General features: G+C 40.8%; 1 protein-coding gene across 1 annotated transcript in view; it reads left to right on the top strand.

Moving 5' to 3' along the window:
* LOC311496748 (thrombospondin type-1 domain-containing protein 7A-like) overlaps window positions 1-18876 on the top strand; it is a 443055-nt gene that overhangs the window by 132169 nt on the left and 292010 nt on the right. The window contains exon 5 of the mRNA XM_084556712.1: window positions 2390-2458. Coding sequence (XP_084412838.1) covers window positions 2390-2458 — 69 coding nt within the window. The remainder of the gene's footprint in view (window positions 1-2389; window positions 2459-18876) is intronic.

Raw genomic sequence — 18876 nt, 5'->3', positions numbered from 1 at the left:
AGTTTCCCACCTCCCAAATCTTAACCTTAATCATTATGGGGGATTAGTTTCAATATGACCCAAGATCAGAATCACAGTAGTGTCATCCAGCACTTCCTCAGTTGTGTAACTCTGGTTGTGGTGGCACGCATGGAGTCACTCGAAAGTCATTTAAGGTTAATTATCAGATGTGGTTTATTCAGATTAAAGTTCATGCTGATTGGGATGAAGTTATGCATTTTGAAATATATTCTTATTCAAGTTCTTTGCATGCCTGAGACAAGAAAACTTATATCAGTGTTGTGTCTGTGTGTTAGCAGTTAGTATAGCTTAGCATAACGACTAGGGGTGTAACGGTACACATAAGTCATGGTTCGCTACGTACCTTGGTGTGGAGGTCACAGTTTGGTATGGGTTTTCATTTATTTTGAAGACACCAATTGACTGAAAAAACTAAAAACCACCTCCTGTTATAAAAGTAAAAAATAGAATAAAACATAAAACAAATGCATTAGGAGGGTTCTCATACCATTCATCCATTTTGTTCATACAGAGGAAAATAAAAGCACAGTTTCCTTTAGGGATGAGGTAGTCAGGTAGCAACTGGCAACTTTGCTAACTTCATTATAAGAAACTAACATTTTCATCAATGTTGTGAATATACTCTCACATTAGCAGTATTTCAAATAGTGCCAAAACTGAAAATCTCTTGAAAATATTGTGATAAAAGAATAAAATTAGGAGTGTGTCTTATGTGCGTTAGCATTTTTGATGTGTTTCCAGCCACGTACTGCACCTCCGCGAAACATCGTCGGCAGACAGTCTCTGTCAGGTCCACCATTCGCGTCCCATCGCTGTTATGTTGCACCAGGAAACCAAAGTGTTCCCACACTACTTTTCTTCTTCTTCTGTTTTTCTTCTTCAGTAGGCTAATGAAGCTTGCTGGCAGCTTTAAGTCTCATTACCGTCACCTGGATTGAAGTGAGGACTCAACTTTTTTTTTTTAATAGGCTACTCAGATGCATTCGCAGTATGACTGCGTGCACCGCACCGTGACGCCCGTACCGAGACACCGAGGGACGAATACAAATACCGTTACACCCCTAATAACGACTGGTCAGCAGCTAGCCTGAATCTTAGAAATGTCTCTACCAACATCTTTCACACATCTTATTTACAGTGTGTGTTGAATGTGTGTGTTGTTGTTTTTTTTATTCTGCACATAAAAATAATAATAAAAAACAACTAAACACTGCAAATGACATGCTAAAATAATGATCTGAATTGAAGAGGTGATGAATGCACACTTTATTTCTACCACAATTCTTCATAAGAGAAAACCGCTGGAGTTATTTCTATAAAATCAGCAGTTTAATAATTTACAGAGCACTTCTGAGCACCCACCATCTCCAGGTATACTGCACATTTGCAGATGCAGTTAGCAATCTGCTGCGGTCATATAAAGGACAGGGTTTGCTCTAAATACAGTAACAGTATTTGCCACCTCTGGCAGCCAGGAAGAATGAAATGACCTAGAAAGTTTGTTTCTGAAGCCACAGACTAAGAAGGCTATGCCAAACACAAATAGAATAAAAGTCTGCTAACACTCCATTGGGATTCCATTATGGGGTGTGTTTCAACTGATACAGAGAGAAAAACCTCTGCATGCGTCCTACTACCAATCTGAGCCAGTTTTTGGAAACAAATTCAACTCGACAGTGCTCAGATGACATGTACAACTATGTCGCTATTACTCTTCTGTACATCACCACATGAAGCCCAAATGCCCCAGCAGATCTTTACTGGAGCATAATCGGTTCACAACGGTGTGGTTCCATATTCTATCACAAAAATAAATAAATAAAACTACTGGACAGGGAAGTTTGTCTGGCTTCCAGACTACAATGGTTTAGCTTTTCGTGGTTGGAAAGCACTGATGAAACAGAAGTAACAGAAGAGGAGACAATCTGAGGGTTTAAAAGACAGACAATTTGCTATTTCACAAAATTGTGAAGTGCTCCTTTATATGCTTGGTATGTACTCTTATATTTGGCTTCATTATCTAGCTATGATGAATCCACAGCTGTCAAAGCTCTACTGCTCTCAGGTTATCAGTTGTCTGGCCGGATTAACAGACTTCCATGTAGTGTTTTGTTTATTAACCTTGGGTCCACTATGTCAAAACAAATTAACCACAACTAACAATTATCTTCCACCACTGCTCTAACCTAAGACAACAGGTTTGATCTGCTCAAAATACGTCTGGTCGCAGTGGCCTCTCTGCTGCTGCTGTTTCATTAGTCTGGTGTCTGTGGTGTGCCGTTTCCCCTCACTCTGAGTACTGTCTGGACAGTTCCTCTGTCCCCCCGTGTGTGTGTAGCTAATAGCACTATCTCCCCTGTAATTACAGCGGGTCAGACCCAAAGACAGCAGAAGCCTAGTGTCCCCCCTCTCCTCTCCATTGCCTTCCAGATTACAGGTAGGTGTTTTAGTCACACTGATAACAAAGTTCCAACTTCTCCCCGTTTATGCCTCCCAGACCTATTTTTTATTTTTTTTCGTCTCCCTTTGATTCCTCTGATGTAGTCCGCTCCACTATCATCTCCTCTCTCCAAACTTGTGTCCATCGATTCCTTGTGTACTTTCCTGTATGCTTGTCTTATCTTGCTTCTCTCTCTAGTCGTTTCCTGTCTCTCCTTTTATTTGCACTTCAGTGTCTTCTTATCTACAATTCTTTCCCTTTCCTTTCCTCTGCCTTTGCACTTGTTTCCTCTCCTGTCATGCATCCTTATCCCCTCTTCTCTTATCCTTGTTGTCCTCTAGTCTCTCTCTTTTTTTTTTTTACATTTTACATTCTGAAATGGATTGATGTTAAAGATTGAAGTCAGTTCCTTGATAAGATGTGGATTAACAGTAGCTCAGCAAACTCAGTATGTGACTTTCAGTGTATTTGTAGGAAGAATTCATGAGGGGGCGTTAGGAACATTATTCAGAATTAGACTCTCACATACACATGTCAAAACGCTCTCATATACACCTGTCAAAATGCTCTCACAAATCTAGTCATTTTGTGTTTAATGTCTTTAATTTAAAATAAAAAATAAAATCAGTGATTAAGTGATGACTTTCTAAGTATTCTTTGCACAGATAAGAAGTCCAGTTCTTCATCTCATGTTGTGCATCACTCTAGCCGTAGCCTGTCTGCATCCAATTCAGTTCAATTCAATTTTATTTATATAGCGTCAGTAACAATACAAATTGTCTCGAGACGTTTTACAAAACCCGGCCTGAAACCCCCAGAGCAAGCCTGAAAGCAATGGTGGCAAGGGAAAATTCCCGTTTAACAGGAACAAACCTTGAACAGAACCCAGCTCATATGGAGGGACCCATCTGCCTAAGGCCAGCCGGGTACAGACAGAAAAAAGAGAGAAGAGAACAGCAAAGAGAGAAGAGAACAGCAGGAGAAACGAGATAAACATACATCTGTCATAGATACATACATCTGAGTAAAGCGTACATGTTGAATCTTATGATACAAACTGATGATGTTACATGACAGTTTGAAAATGTATCACAGAGAGGACAACTTTACACAGACAAATAGACATAATTTATTTAAGGAACAAGGTTGTGAACATTCTCTGTGTTACTTCATCTGTCCTTGTTTAGTTACAGGTTTATTTCTGACAGTTACACTGCCTGGCCAAAAAAATGTTGCCGCCAAAAAAAAGGTCACACACTCCAATATTTTGTTGGACTGCCTTTAGCTTTAATTACAGCACACATTTGCTGTGGCATTGTTTTGATAAGCTTCTGCATTGTCACAAGATTTATTTCCATCCAGTGTTGCATCAGTTTTTCACCAAGATGTTGTATTGATGATTGGAGAGTCTGACCACTGCGTAAAGCCTTCTCCAGCGCATCCCAAAGACAGATAAGATAAGATAAGATAAGATAAGATAAGATAAGATAAGATAAGACTTAATTCATCCCCGTGGGGAAATTAGGGCGTTACAGCGGCAGGAAACAACAGTGCGAGATGCAGAAGATACAAAAAAAATAGAATAGAATAAAAACAGAATACGGCCAACGAATATGTTATGTACAAAAAATATTTACATATATTGCATCAAAGAGATTCACAGTGTCTGGTCTGAGTTGAAACAACCAATTTGGATTGAGACTCTCAGTGGGGTTAAGGTCTGGACTCTGTGGTGGCCAATCCATGTGTGAAAATGATGTCTCATGCTCTCTGAACCACTCTTTCACAATTTGAGCCTGATGAATTCTGGCATTGTCATCTTGGAATATGTCCGTGCCATCAGAGAAGAAAAAATCCATTGATGGAATAACCTGGTCATTCAATATATTCAGGTAGTCAGCTGACCTCATTCTTTGGGCACATAATGTTGATGAACCTAGACCTGAGCAACTGCAGCAACCCCAGATAATAGCACTGCCCCAACAGGCTTGTACAGTAGGCACTGGCACTGGGCATGATGGGTGCCCCACTTCATCTGCCTCTCTTCTTACCCTGATGCCCCCATCACTCTGGAACAAGGTAAATCTGCACTCATCAGACCACATGACCTTCTTCCATTGCTCCAGAGATCAAAGACAATGGTTCCCCACTATCCTTCCACTTTTCAATAATGCATTGGACAGCTCTTAACCGAATTTTAGTAGTTTCTGCAATCTCCTTAGATGTTTTCTCCCCACATGGAAAGAACCTATATAAACATATAGGTTTTAATGTAGGTTTTGAATATATGTGACATACATAAAATTGGCCGTTTTCATATATACGCATATATGCTAAATATATGCAACATATATGCACAGATAAACTGCATATGGTTTCATATATGCGCATATATCTTCATATAGGTTCTTTCCGTGTGGGTATATGAAGATATATGAAACCTATATGCAGTTTATCTGTGCATATATGCTGCATATATACGTTATATATGCAGCATATATGATAACATATATGCTGCATATATATATAGCATATATGCATATATATGAAAATATATAGTCCACCTACTTTACGTGGTGGACTATTATCTCCCAACCTCAAACTGACACACTTTATTGAAAAGTATCACCCCTCTTAACGCTAACACAATATTAAGTTTTGACTGTGGTGCCGGTTTGATAACCGTTACAAGCTCCCGTTAGCCTCTTGTTAACTTCCTGTTAGTCTCGCTAACACACCAGAGCCTTGCTGGAAGGCTAGCCAAAGGCTAATTCATTAGCTGGCTAATTAGATTAATTTCAGCTACCAGGCTAGCTATGTTGGGCACTGACATCTAACATATACTCCAAATTCACTTACCGAGTAAGGTTCAGAGACACTTCTGAGATATTCTGGTAGGATTTTCATTTCTACTCAAACTACATCCCTTTCTACTCAAACGCCTTTGTTTCTACTCACATTTGATATGTGTATGTGAGAGCATTTTGACATGTGTATGTGAGAGTGTTTGACGTGTGTATGTGAGAGTTTTGTGTTTGACATAACGGCCTCTCATAAGAATTAGCCATTTTGCATTTCAAAAGCCCCATTTGCCGTCCCCTGTATAGTTCTGAGGGAATTATGATTCACTCTCCTTACTGTGTCAGACTTGAAGCTCTTAGCTGTCTTGTAGCTGGAATACAGGAAAAGAATATCTGTGAATCTGTTTTAAAATTTTAGTTTGAAATGAATCACTCTTACTAATACTATAAAAGTTCAGATCAATCCATCCTTATACCTTGTTTCAGAACACATACCAAGTCAAAAGCTTCCCATTCAATGTTTTATTATTATTTTCAACATTGTAGATTAATACTGAATACATCAATAATATGAATGAACAAATTGGCAAAGGAACAAATACATCTTAAACAAACCAGAATATGTTTTCAACATAGCCACCTTTTTCCAATTTGTGGAATTTCTTGTCTTCTTAATGTGTTTGACATCACCAGATGTACACAGGTCTCTACAGTGAATAGTGCTATTATGGCAAAAACCTCTCAACCTATTAAAAAGATACGACATTCCATTATTACTTTTAAGACATTAAGGTTATTAAATCCAGAACTTTGTATCCTCAAGTTCAGTCGTGAAAACTATCAAATGCTACAATGAAACTGACTCTCAAGAGGAAAGGATGACCAACCTCTGCAGCAAAGGATTAGTTCATTAATTAGGCTTTAGATCCAAGATGGCGCCGCGGATGGATGCCTCTGTACTGTGCTTTCGAGTACTTGTTGCTGTTTTACTTTTTAGTGTTGTTTTCTGCACTCCCTCTGCTATTAAAATTAGCAGAGAAGAACTCTTGAACATAGGGCTATCCAGAGCCGGACTTTTTTCTCTGGTTTTCCCTCAGCCAGATTGTTTTTTGGAGATTCTGGTCGGAGGAGCAGCAGCACTCTGTGGATTTAGACGGAGACGCCGGCGTGGGAAACGAGCTGGAGCGCTCGTCAAGCTGTGGCAGCGGGGATTACGCACCGCTCTCCCGTCCATATACCTGGGAAACGTCCTCTCTCTGGCTAACAAAATGGATGAATTGCTCCTTCTCCTAACCAAGAACTTGGACTTTCGCCGTTCAGCTGCCCTGTGCTTCACTGAAACCTGGCTCAGTGAACACATCCCGGACAGCGCACTACGGCTGCCGGGCTTCCAGCTGTTCGTGTGGACCGCTGCACGGAACTGTCTGCCCACACGGAAAGAACCTATATAAACATATAGGTTTTAATATAGGTTTTGAATATATGTGACATACATAAAATTGGATGTTTTCATATATACGCATATGTGCTATATATATGCAGCATTTGAAATGAATATATTGAAAACAATATAGGGTCTTTCCATGTGGGTACAGACGTGGAAAGAACACACCCGGACTCTCTGCTATCATTCTCGGGGATTTTAACAGAGCAAATCTTAAACTGGAAATGCCTAAATAAAGACAGCACGTGCTGTGTCCCACCAAGGACATGAACACTCTGGACCACTGCTACACCACAATAAAGGACGCATATCGCTCTGTCCCCCGCGCTGCTTTGGGACTTTCTGACCACTGCCTGGTCCACCTCATCCCATCGTACAGGCAAAAGCTGAAATCTGCTAAGCCTGCAGTCAGAACTGTGAAGAGATGGACAGACGAGTCAAAGATGCAGTTACAGGCCTGCTTTGACTGCACTGATTGGAGTGTCTTTGAGGCAGCAGCCTCAGACCTGGATGAATTGACTGACACTGTGACATCTTTGTGAGGACATGTGCGTGCAGACCAAAACCTTCTGCACGTTCAACAACAACAAACCATGGTTCACTGAAGAACTGAGACGACTATGCCAGGACAAGAAGGAGGCCTACAGGAGTGGGGTTTGGGACCTGTACAAGTAGGCCAGGAACAAGCTGGCAAAGGAGATCAAGGCTGCAAAGAGGAACTACACTGAAAAGCTGAAGGACCGTTTTTCTGCCAACAACTCTTCTGCAATTTGGAAAGGCCTGCAGACCATTACCAACTGCAGGAGACCATCCCCCCACCCTGTGGGGAGCCCCCACCTGGCTGAGGACCTCAGTGACTTCTACTCCAGGTTCGAAAGGACTTTCACACCTTTCACTTGCCCCACCATCTCCATCACAAAAGGCCTAGCCGCACCCCAAACTGCCCACGTACCCAACCCCCAGCCTGCACTGAGGATCTGCGAACAGGATGTGCATCAACTCTTTCAGAGACAGAGGATTTGGAAGGCTCTCCGTCCTGCCTGAAAGTCTGTGCTGACCAGCTGGCTCCCATCTTCACCCAGATCTTCAACAACTCCCTGGAGCTGTGTGAGGTCCCCTCCTGCCTCAAACGCTCCACCATCATCCCGGTTCCCAAGAAGTCCCCTGTCACAGGATTAAACGACTACAGACCAGTCGCCATGACATCTGTGGTCATGAAATCCTTTGAACGACCAGTGCTGGCCCATCTGAAGGACATCTGTTTGCCTATAGAGCAAACAGGTCAGTAGATGATGCAGTCAACATGGCTCTTCATTACATCCTGCACCACCTAGACTCTATAGGGACCTACACATGGGTCCTATTTGTGGACTTCAGCTCTGCGTTCAACACCATCGTCCCAGAGCTCCTCCACCAAAAACTGTCCCAGCTCACTGTGCCCCCCTCCACCTGTCAGTGGATTACCAGTTTCCTGACTGACAGGAGGCAGCAGGTGAAACTGGGTAACTACACATCCAGCACCCGGTCCCTCAGCATTGGCGCCCCCCCGGGTTGTGTTCTCTCCCCACGGCTTTTCTACCTTTATACTACTGACTGCACCTCAAGGGACCCTTCTGTGAAACTCCTGAAGTTTGCAGATGACACCACCGTCATTGGACTCATCCGGGACGGCAACGAGTCTGCATACAGAAGGGAAGTGGAACAGCTGGTCCTCTGGTGCAGTCAGAACCACCTAGAGCTAAACCCACTCAAATCTGTTGAGAGGGGGTTTGGTTTGGTTTCGATATGGAGTAGACGTGTGTTAGGGGAGCTCCACCTCGATTTCACCATTTGCCTCACGCATAAGACGTTAAATCATTATTTCATGTGCCAAAAGTGAACAACATTTTAGTCGAGATGAAGAAAACTGGTAAAGGAAAGAAGCAAGACAAATGTCCCGGGGCAGGATGACTTAGGTGACCACTGTGCCGTGCTAACAGATGCGGGTGAAGCTAGCGCTAGCGTAGCCAGCTCCCCGGCTCCTACTACCATTGAAGACATCCTGACAGCTATAAACACGCTGGGTAGCAGGGTTGACAAGAGGTTCATCGAGCTTAACGGAGTTATCTCGGACTTCAAAGCTGCCCTAACCAAAGTCAGCGAGCAGGTGTTATCTACAGAGGGATGACAAGACACGACGCGTTGGCTTCCCAATACAAGCAGCAACATGTTAAGCTAGAAGACCTTGAGGCCCGCTCCCACCGGCAGAATATTCGTATTGTCGGGATTAAGGAGAAGTGGACCGGGCTCACCGGAGCTTGGCTCCGGCTGCAGACGGCAAAGCGAGAGCCATCATCGCTAGGATTTACTACTGTCAGGTGAAAGAGCTTGTGCTACTGCTCGCAAGAGAGAAGGCTCCTCTACAATATGATGGGCGCCCGGTGTACATCTTTCCGGATCTCGCTTCGGCCATGATGAAGAAATGGCAGGCTTTTCAAATCATCAGGGAGAAGTGCAGGGCCAGATCGATCCAGAGTGGAGTCTAGTGTTAACTTAAAGTTAGGGGTATGGAGGCATTGCTCCTGTGTTTGTAGGGAACTTTTTTGTGTTTGTTATGGGATGTTTTTCAGCACATTTGTCAGTTTGGATTTATTGAGTATGCCCTCCCACAGTCATGGTAAATGTTTTCTTTTATATATACACACAGATACTATGTTAGCTGATTCACATAGACAGAACAAAGTTAAAATAACTAGTTGGAATGTAAGAGGGATGAACAGTCCACTGAAAAGAAGGAAGGTGTATGCTCATTTATGGTCGCTTAAATCTGACATATATTTTCTTCGGGAGACACACATTAAAAAAACAGCAGCAAAAATAATTTGTCCCTCATGGGCTTCACAGGTCTATCAGTCGAACTTCAGTACAAAATCAAGAGGAGTAGCAATTTTGATAAGAAAAAATATACCATTTATCCACTCCCAAACAATTTCAGACCATAGGGGCAGGTATGTGATAGTTAGTGGGACTCTGAACTCCCTACCATTAATATTGGTAAATGTATATCCACAATACACTTTTTTTTCAGAACCTTTATAATGCTTTGCCAAATTTGTCAGATTCAAATGTAATTAAAGCTGCAAGCAGCGTTGAACGGGCCCTAGAACCCCACGCCCGTCGGCGACCGGCAAGGACGGGGTCACTGCAGTTCTCAGGGGATACAGTGGAGTAACAATGCACCGTGGCACGATGCACAGTCAATGCAATTCAATATTTGTCAGAGCAAATCATATTTGTCAGAGCAAATCATATGTGACAGATGGCTGTTTTGAATGTATTCTCTCTGTGGCATCAACAAGCAGTTGTATAATTATTCTCTCTGTGTCATCAAAGTATGTTAAAACAGCCTCACCAATCATTAGAAGTTTAACCAACACACACTGACATTCAGCCAGCAGAGAGAAATGCTTTGGCTCCATCTGCTGGACAAAGTAGCGAACTACGTGTGCACTGATGATAAAATCAGTGAGGCGGTGAAAAATTTTACTTTCACTACCATCACTGCCCAAAGTTTAACGAAAGCTCACAATTTTCGCAGGGAGTGATCACGACAACCGTGAGTATGTCCTGATACCATCTGAAGACAATAAAAATCATCCTGACAGGAACAATAGCTCATACAACAGACACCAGATAAATCAGACATTTCCTGTTCACAATAGGTACAATAATTGCATGAATAATGACATACAGATGTGTTCAGTTAGGGACCAGTAACAATATTGTAAAGTTTTATGCACTTTGGACTGAATTAAAGCACGTTTAAAGCACGTTTAATGCAACTTCCTGTTTCATGGCGGGTCATGAAAACTTTCAGGGGCCAGGAGACCCACACCACTTCAACGAAAAGTCAATAAACCTATATTCTTATGTTCATCTAGCTTTCAACTACCTAATTCCATCGTTTTGTAGTCAATCTGATAAGGTTTAATGCCTGAATTACAAACTCTAAAAAACGATTTTTTAGTCCAATTTTCACTGTTTTAATCAAAATAGCAGACTTCCTGTTGGGTTTAGAATATGGCTCCAAAAGACTTTTTTGTGCGTCCTGGGATGTTACATATAAGTGACATATTTCCAGATTTTTAGATGCAACGGGCTTCAGGGGCTGGTCCGTAGATGGTCCGTAGGTGGCGCTACAGAGCCATTTTGCCACGCCCATGCTTGTGGCCCATATACACTAACAATTTTCGGGCAAACGAATCTTTCTGCCAATTTTCAGGACTTTTCGTGCATGTTTAGGCATGCGTAGAATTTTCCAAAGTTCCTGAAAAATAATAATAATAAAAAGAAACAGTACGAAAACAATAGGGTCCTTGCAACTCCGTTGCATGGCCCCGTTGGGCCCCTGCACTTTGTTGCTCGGGCCCTAATAATAATAATTAAAGCTGCAAGCAGCGTTGAACGGGCCCTCGCATCCCACGCCCGTCGGCGACCGGCAAGGACGGGATCACTGCAGTTGTCAGGGGATACAGAGGAGTAACAATGCACCGTGGCACGATAGCTACCAGTTCTCCGATGAGAGGCAAAGTCTTCTGGCTTCAAGGATTTATTTTGTCACTCCCAATTGAAGTTTACCGTAAAACTGAAATACATACAACAAAAGATGATTAAAAATAAAATTAAGAATACATCTTAAGTATCTCTAAGTATCTCTTCCCATTGCGCAAAGACACGTTCAAATAACGTCTTTTCAACGTCGTTTTTGCACGTCGAAGTTTGGTCCTCTGAAGGTGCAGACTGTGACGCCAAGCGACGTGTTTTCTCAACGTCGAGTGAACGTCCGAACAGTACGAAAACAATAGGGTCCTTGCAACTCCGTTGCATGGCCCCGTTGGGCCCCTGCACTTCGTTGCTCGGGCCCTAATTATGGGTGGCGATTTTAACTATGTTCTAGATCCTGTTCTTGATCGACAGCACTCCCAGGCTAGTATATTTAGAAACAGTGGCACACTCAACAGTCTTATGCAGTTCAGTGTTGTTTTTGGCAGCCATTTTAGATTTAGTCTTAGTCTTAGTCTTTTGGACGAAAATGCTTATTCGTTTTAGTCACATTTTTGTCATTTCTATATGTGATGGTTTTAGTCTAGTTTTAGTCGACGGAAACTCAAAAAGGTTTTAGTCTAGTTTTAGTCGACGAAAACTCAGAAAGGTTTTAGTCTAGTTTTAGTCAATTTTAGTTAAAAGAAAAAAAAGAAAGTATTTTCACCAATAATTACAATAACAAAGGAATGGTTTTAGACGACAAGTTTTCCACCCAACAGCAAATACTTTCTGATCAACTATTATGCATTACACAAAGATAAAATGGTAACAGTGTATATATAGTCATATTAATTGGTGCTACAGTGTTAAAAGCTCTATCCAGCTTTGTTTTTATTTTTATCAAGAAAAACTGGTGCACTGCACCTTTACAAAAATAGCGCTGTCTCTTTAAGAAAGACGGTGGTCTTGAGTTGTTTTTGAAGTTGAAGTTGTGCGTGGCTGTGGAAGTATGCCGCTGAACTGAGGGCATCCCTGCAAACATTTCGACATCTAATAAACGCTGAAACGACGTCTAAACGTACACGTCGCCAGGAGGTCTAAAAGTAATGCTGAAATGCAAATTGAAACGACGTCACGTTGCAACCTCGACGTCTTTTTAACTGTCGTAAACAACGTCTCCACAACGTCATGTTGTAACACAGATGAAGAGGTTGACAAATGCAGGTAGACAAAAGATGTTGACGTTGCGATCTGACGTCTTTTCAACCTGCATTTCAGCATTACTTTTAAACCCCCTGGCTGCGTCTAGGTCTCGACGTCGTTTTAACGTTTGTTCAGCGTTGAAATGTTATCTGTTCAAATTGACTGATTAACTGTAAAAACAATTACAGTGTTTACATATAGATAAAACATACATTTAATGAATAATAAATGATATTAAAAATATTTTTTGCTATAAATGAACACATTTATATAAATACAATGTATTAACAGAACCTAGCTTTGGGGGGAAATTATAAGTTTGACAACACAAAAGTGCAATTTCTTTAAAGTTTTATTACACAAACATAATCAGAACACTTTTGAAAAACTAAAAACTAATGAGACCAACATGATTCTTACACATACAGCTCTGGAAAAAGTTAACCCATAGGAAAAATACGTTGCTCATCTGTTGTTCAATCTCGTCTCCTGAGATCAGTTTGAGCTTCTCATATTCGTATCATTCTGTGATCATTTGTTTCTGATTTGCTTCTCCTAAGGGACCCTTAGGAGCAAGAGATAGCAGCAAAAAGAGACAAGACATCACTAAGACAAAGTTGAGATAACCATTTGAGCAATACTTGAGAAGTGGGAGAAACAGATGAGATCTTGTAACTGTATCATCATGAGATGAATTTGAAACTTTTGAGACAAATTTGAGAATTATGAGCCCTAAAAGAGATGGTAAATGGCCTTGCTTTTATATAGCGCTTTTCTACCTATTGGCACTCAAAGCGCTTTACAGTCATAGACACATCTACCCATTCGCTCACACAAGCACACACCAGTGCCACGCACTGGGAGCAACTGGGGGTTCAGTGTCTTGCTCAAGGACACTTCAGCATGTGGCACATTCCGGGGATCGAACCGCTAACCCTCTGGTTCGTGGACAACCCGCTCTACCTACTGAGCCACAGCCGCCTCTTATCAATGTCTGTCCCATGTCTTGATCATTTCTCCTAAATGTGTTATGGAAGTGGAGATATGAGACATATTTGAGACATATTTGAACAACATGTTTCATTTTTCTCTTAGCTGAGATCTGGAAAAGAGACAACTGTGAGAGACTTTAGAGATCTCACACAATGCTCTCTGTGAGACTTATTTCTCAGAGAGATATTTGAAAAGAATGAGAAAACAACTTTGGTCTCGATTAGTGCTCATTTATGTCTAGGAGACGTAAATGTGACATAAATGAGATCTCATCTTCAATTTTGCCTTGCTATGGGAAGAGACCACTTCAAAATGATCAGTTCCTCTGGTTTTACTATTCATAGCTATGTGTTTGAGTAAAATTAACACTTTTGTTTCATTCTATAACCTACTGACAAAATTTCTCCCAAATTGGAAATAAAAATATTGTCATTTAGAACATTTATTTGCAGAAAATGGCAACAGGTCAAAATGACAAAACAATTCTGGTGTTTTCAGACGTTGTATAATGCAGAAAGAAAATAGGTTCATATTCATTTTAGAACACAACACTACTTTTCAAATTTAGGAGGAGTTTAGAAATCAACATTGGTGGAATAATCCCAATTTTTAACCGCAGCAGTGGTCTCTTTATTTTTAGCTGTATGTGCAATAAACATATATATATATAAAAAAAGAGACCAAAATTGTTAACACCTTGTAAACACCAACACAGTTGAAAAACACTTTGTAGGCGATCACGATCTCCTCTGGCCCCCTCTCCCTCCTCTGCCTGCTCGACCTGGGAAATGGGAAGCAAGAAATGCAATTTAAGGAGCATTTTAAGTTAACAACATCATCAGCTATGTGCTTTATGGAGTGGATGTTATAAGTGCTAAAGGTAGGACCATAGAGCTCTGCACTTGAATCCACAAAGTGTGTCAGTAGGTTTTGGGCATAATCCAGATAGGCCCCTCTCTTTTGCTCATCCTCCTCCAAGAGAATGGAGATTCCAACAGTTAAGGAGAGGAAGTGGTGGTAGAAGTCCTGAGATAACACATCCTTCAACACCAGTGGTCCTGTGTATAACAGGAACTGGCGAAGCTCTGTTGCTTTCCATCGATCAAGTTCTTCCAAGTATCGTGGCTGTCTTGCAAATTCTGCAGGCATGGCACCCTTCAGTTGAATCATCCTCTGATTGAATGCCTCCCTCTGCTCTTTTCTCAACTTGCAAGTGGGTGGGCCTCGCAGCAAAAAGATAAGAATTTTTTTCACAGCTCCAAGAAAGATCAAATGCATATGGTCCAGGGGAAATTGTGAGACACAATTAATTTCGATTCCAACAAGGGGTGATAGCTCTTTTTGATGTTGTGCATAGTCAAGCTGACTGAATTTGTCATCAGTACGCTTTTCTTGACTGCTTTTATCCAAGTAAACAACCCTTCCCTCAACCTTGCTGGCCACTGCAACACAACGCTCACATCCATGAAGACCGGTGTGGCCGGTAACACACTTCAAAAACACTCTAGCTGGGGCATCGCAGATGAAAGCTCTCACATTGACTATGTGTTCTCTGTTGCTGTGTGATATCCCATTTTGTAAAAGGTCATGCAGTTCCTCCAGTAAATCATTCATCATTCAGTCGGTAAGAGGATGTGGTTTGCTTGAGCCAAAATACAGAGCCACCAAAAATGGCTTGAAGTTTAGCTTGAATTGGCCAAAATTGTTGTTTGCTGGACTTGAATAAAGGCAAGCCATCTATGTTTATGATAAGGTCTATGTTGCCTGTAAAGTCAGGATTTTGGGAAAGGTAGTGGAGAACACCGGTCTGGATTGTGTAGTAAATGTACTGGCCATTACACATATTTTTTACCTCAACTGATGAGGCTGTTGCCAATAATGTCCTGCCATCCTTAGATAGTCTGTGTCCATGGGAACGCAAAACTCTCAGCAGGCCATTTAATGCAGAAAGCGTTTGAGTAGTGGCAGTGGCCCATGCTGCCAGATCCTCAGATAAGGATGGAGTGTTCTCTGGGTCAGAATGGGAAAAATAAAACTCAGCCTCAGCCTCACTGCTGTCTCCATTATCCCTGTATTCAGCATCCCACAGAGAGTCATCTTGGCCAGTTTGTGCCACCATTTCCTGTATGCCCTCCTCTGACACAGTCACATTTTGGCTTTTTTCACCAATAGAGTGACCTTGTCCTTGTGTTGCCGCAACTGCACCAACATGCTCACTGTCAGAGTCATTCTCTGAGGCCGCAAGGAGATCAACTAGCGCTCTTTGTCGCCTCCATTCTCTAAAATAATTAGGCCTGTTAGATGCCATTTCTATCCCCCCAAAAAATCCAAAGTAAAAATCCAAAAATAAAAAACAAGGTATAAGTATAAGCTGAAAATACAAGGATGAAATAAAATATAGTCAATAAACAAATAGTAATAGAAGTGCATAATAATTCAGTTAAATTGTCAGTCTAGATTATGCATTTATAGATTTCTCTGAGCCCAAAAAAATATTTATCCTCCTGAGAACCAAGGGAAAAAAAGTGTCTTGCAATTTCCTTTTTCTGTGTTTTCCTATCTACTTGAGCCTAAAAAAACACCTTACAACTTTTTTTTTTTCAAATTTATTTGTAGTTTAAATTTTACAGCATGTCCACTGTAGAGGACAACAGGACGATGTCCATGTTAAAATAGGACAACATTTGGAACATGTAGAAAATAAGCAGATTATGTCAGTAGGGGGATATTAACCCAAGAATACATTTCATTTGATCAAACAAAATAAAATTTGGTGTAACTCATCGGTTGCTTATACCTTCCAAGGACAAAAACATGTATTAAATTCAACAGTGAACCGTTAGATAGGCTATAGTGGCATGGAGACAGTGGAGATACAGAACAGTGACAGTTCTGCAATTCTTCATTTTAACGGTGATAATCCTGGAAGCATGTTTTCTTTTTAGTTATGCAGAGGAACATCTTGCATTTGGTGCCCACTGACATGGAATGTTAGCCACTTCTCTTCAAATGGAATTAGGCTGAAAAACACCATTCGCAATATTTACAAAGGGTATTCTCTCTGCTATCATCAGACTTTATTTTAGGGTGACCAGTTACTCTAAAACCATAGATCCAGTCCGAGCAGAAAATACATATTTGATCCGCAAAGTCAACCTCCAGAGACTGCTGGTCTATTGTCGACATTCATTTGTAGCACTTGTGTGGTCCTGCAGTAGGTGCCAACAGTAGTTTTTCCAACAAAACTCATCATCCAACAAAACCCCAAGCCAAAGCTTCCTGAGACATGCCCCCCACCCTGAGCCCTGAGTCTCACTCCCTAGGTTCCTCTGCGTCTGAAGACCATCATCCATCTCCGCACCCCACCCCTCTCGTCCCTCCGCCTATTTCCCTCAGGTCCTGTCTGCAGATAAACTACCTTGCATCAACTGAGGTGTGATCTCTGCTCATAAAACAAACATTTTACCCGCTAAGCATCAGTGGCCTTAAAGCTTTGCTGTGCCAAAAAAAAAGTACAGTTTCAGAGAGCTCCTGGCGTGGCTGGAGACTTTACCTTGGATATTTCAAAGGTTCTCAACAAAAGCATCAAGGATTTATGGGTGCATTTTGTACTCTGTTCAGACTAGTCTTGATTCTAAATTAGTAGTGGCTCCATTTGGGTTTTTAAGCACACAGTCTTTTAGAAGTGCAAATACTGTAAAGTGGGAAACTTAGGCTTCCAAAAGCCCATGGAGAAATCATAAAGGAGACTGCAAGGGCTTGAAAAATAAAATAATGTCTGAACCTCCCAATGAGCAGCAAAAACAGATAAGACAAATACATCATGGCTGTAACATACATGCATATGTGTATGTTCAGTTTCTCTCAGAAAAGCAGGGGTTCCTGGGGAAATTATTTTACCCAGGTGGGAAAGACAAAATACAGAGGAAAGTAAACTCAAAGTAAAGAATATAAAGTAAATCATAACACATTAGTCCTGGCCCATAAAACACGACGATTTTCCTGCTCCCTCTCTGGCTCTGACTCAATCTCATCAGATTCTCCTGTATCTTCTTCCTCTCCGTCTTCATCTTCATCTTCCCCTATCACAGGTTGATACTCATCCTCATTCTTTTCCTCATGTGACAGCTCCAAATCTGAATCTCCCTCTATTATCCGGTAAAGAATCCTCTCCACTTTACTTCTTTCCCCTATAACAATGTGCAGTCATTAAATACATTAAACTTGTCCTGGTGTCCACTACAGTTGACATTGATTAAATGACTGTTATTTCGGAATAAAATAAATGAAACTGTTTTCAGATGTAAAAATGTTGTTATTGATATGTGAATAAACAAGAATATATATAATTATAATGGTTGAAATAGCATTAAATAATGAATATTTGACTTGCCTTTCCCCTTTCCATAAAATGTGGTTGTTGCTATGGCGGCCATCTTGATAGAGAGAAAAAGTAAAGTTCCCAGCATGCTAACCAATCACATGGCACATCACTGGAAAGCCCAGGATGTCCTCTACATAATACAACAGAGCTTGATAGGGTACCTCCAAATATTCAATGGAAATACAGGTAAACAAAATGTCCACTACAAAGGGCACAAATGAATGGGCCGGTCTCAGGAGGTTATACATTTAAAAAACAAATACAGAGTATATTAGGTCTTGAGCTCTCCCCTTTTTCTTTCTTTTTTTTTCTTTTTTTTTTTTAAACAGCCTTGTCACATTCATTCCTCATAATAAAATATCACTCACATATCCAATTGTTGAAAAATTTGGGGCTGTGAACTGTTGTGTGAGTGACACTGCGCCCTGGAGATTGAAACAAGGAATAATATTTCTATTCTCAGAACAAATTAAAAGTGTACATTTGTCTGCCAGGTTAAAAAAAAAAAAAAAAGCAGTTAAAAAACAGAAATGAATCACAAAAAATTATAAAACAACTTCTCATATCTATCACTCACCTTTGATTGGGGAGATTCTGTTATTTAAAGCAGAGAAAAAAAATCATCCATGAGTACATATGAATGGAAAAATTTACAAACATTGGATATTGTAAGTGAGACAACGCAGACTATAATTGTAATGTGCCAATACAGTAAAGGTTAATATACCTCTATCAATGGCTCCTTCACCTGGAGTGGAGATCCTCACTCTGTCATGTGAAGCTGGAAAAACATTTGAAGTATATTACTTAACAATTCTTAAACACATCTTGGGAAATTGTACACTGTTTTACCATCTAATTCACCTACGTACATACTACATACATCACATGAATGTTAAGTCATGAAACAGACATATATTGCTTTTTGGTTATATTTACATAGGCCAAAAAGTCCCAGATAATGATAAAATAAAAACATTACATGATTTTAAATAGAAAAAGCATTGTTGATTAACAAAGCAGACAATTAGGCATTGCACTGGGAGTTAAATTTTTATATTCACAA

This window comes from Chelon labrosus (assembly GCF_963514085.1).
Source record: "Chelon labrosus genome assembly, chromosome: 12".
Taxonomy (NCBI): Eukaryota; Metazoa; Chordata; class Actinopteri; order Mugiliformes; family Mugilidae; genus Chelon; species Chelon labrosus.
This window is presented reverse-complemented; position numbering and strand designations above follow the sequence as displayed.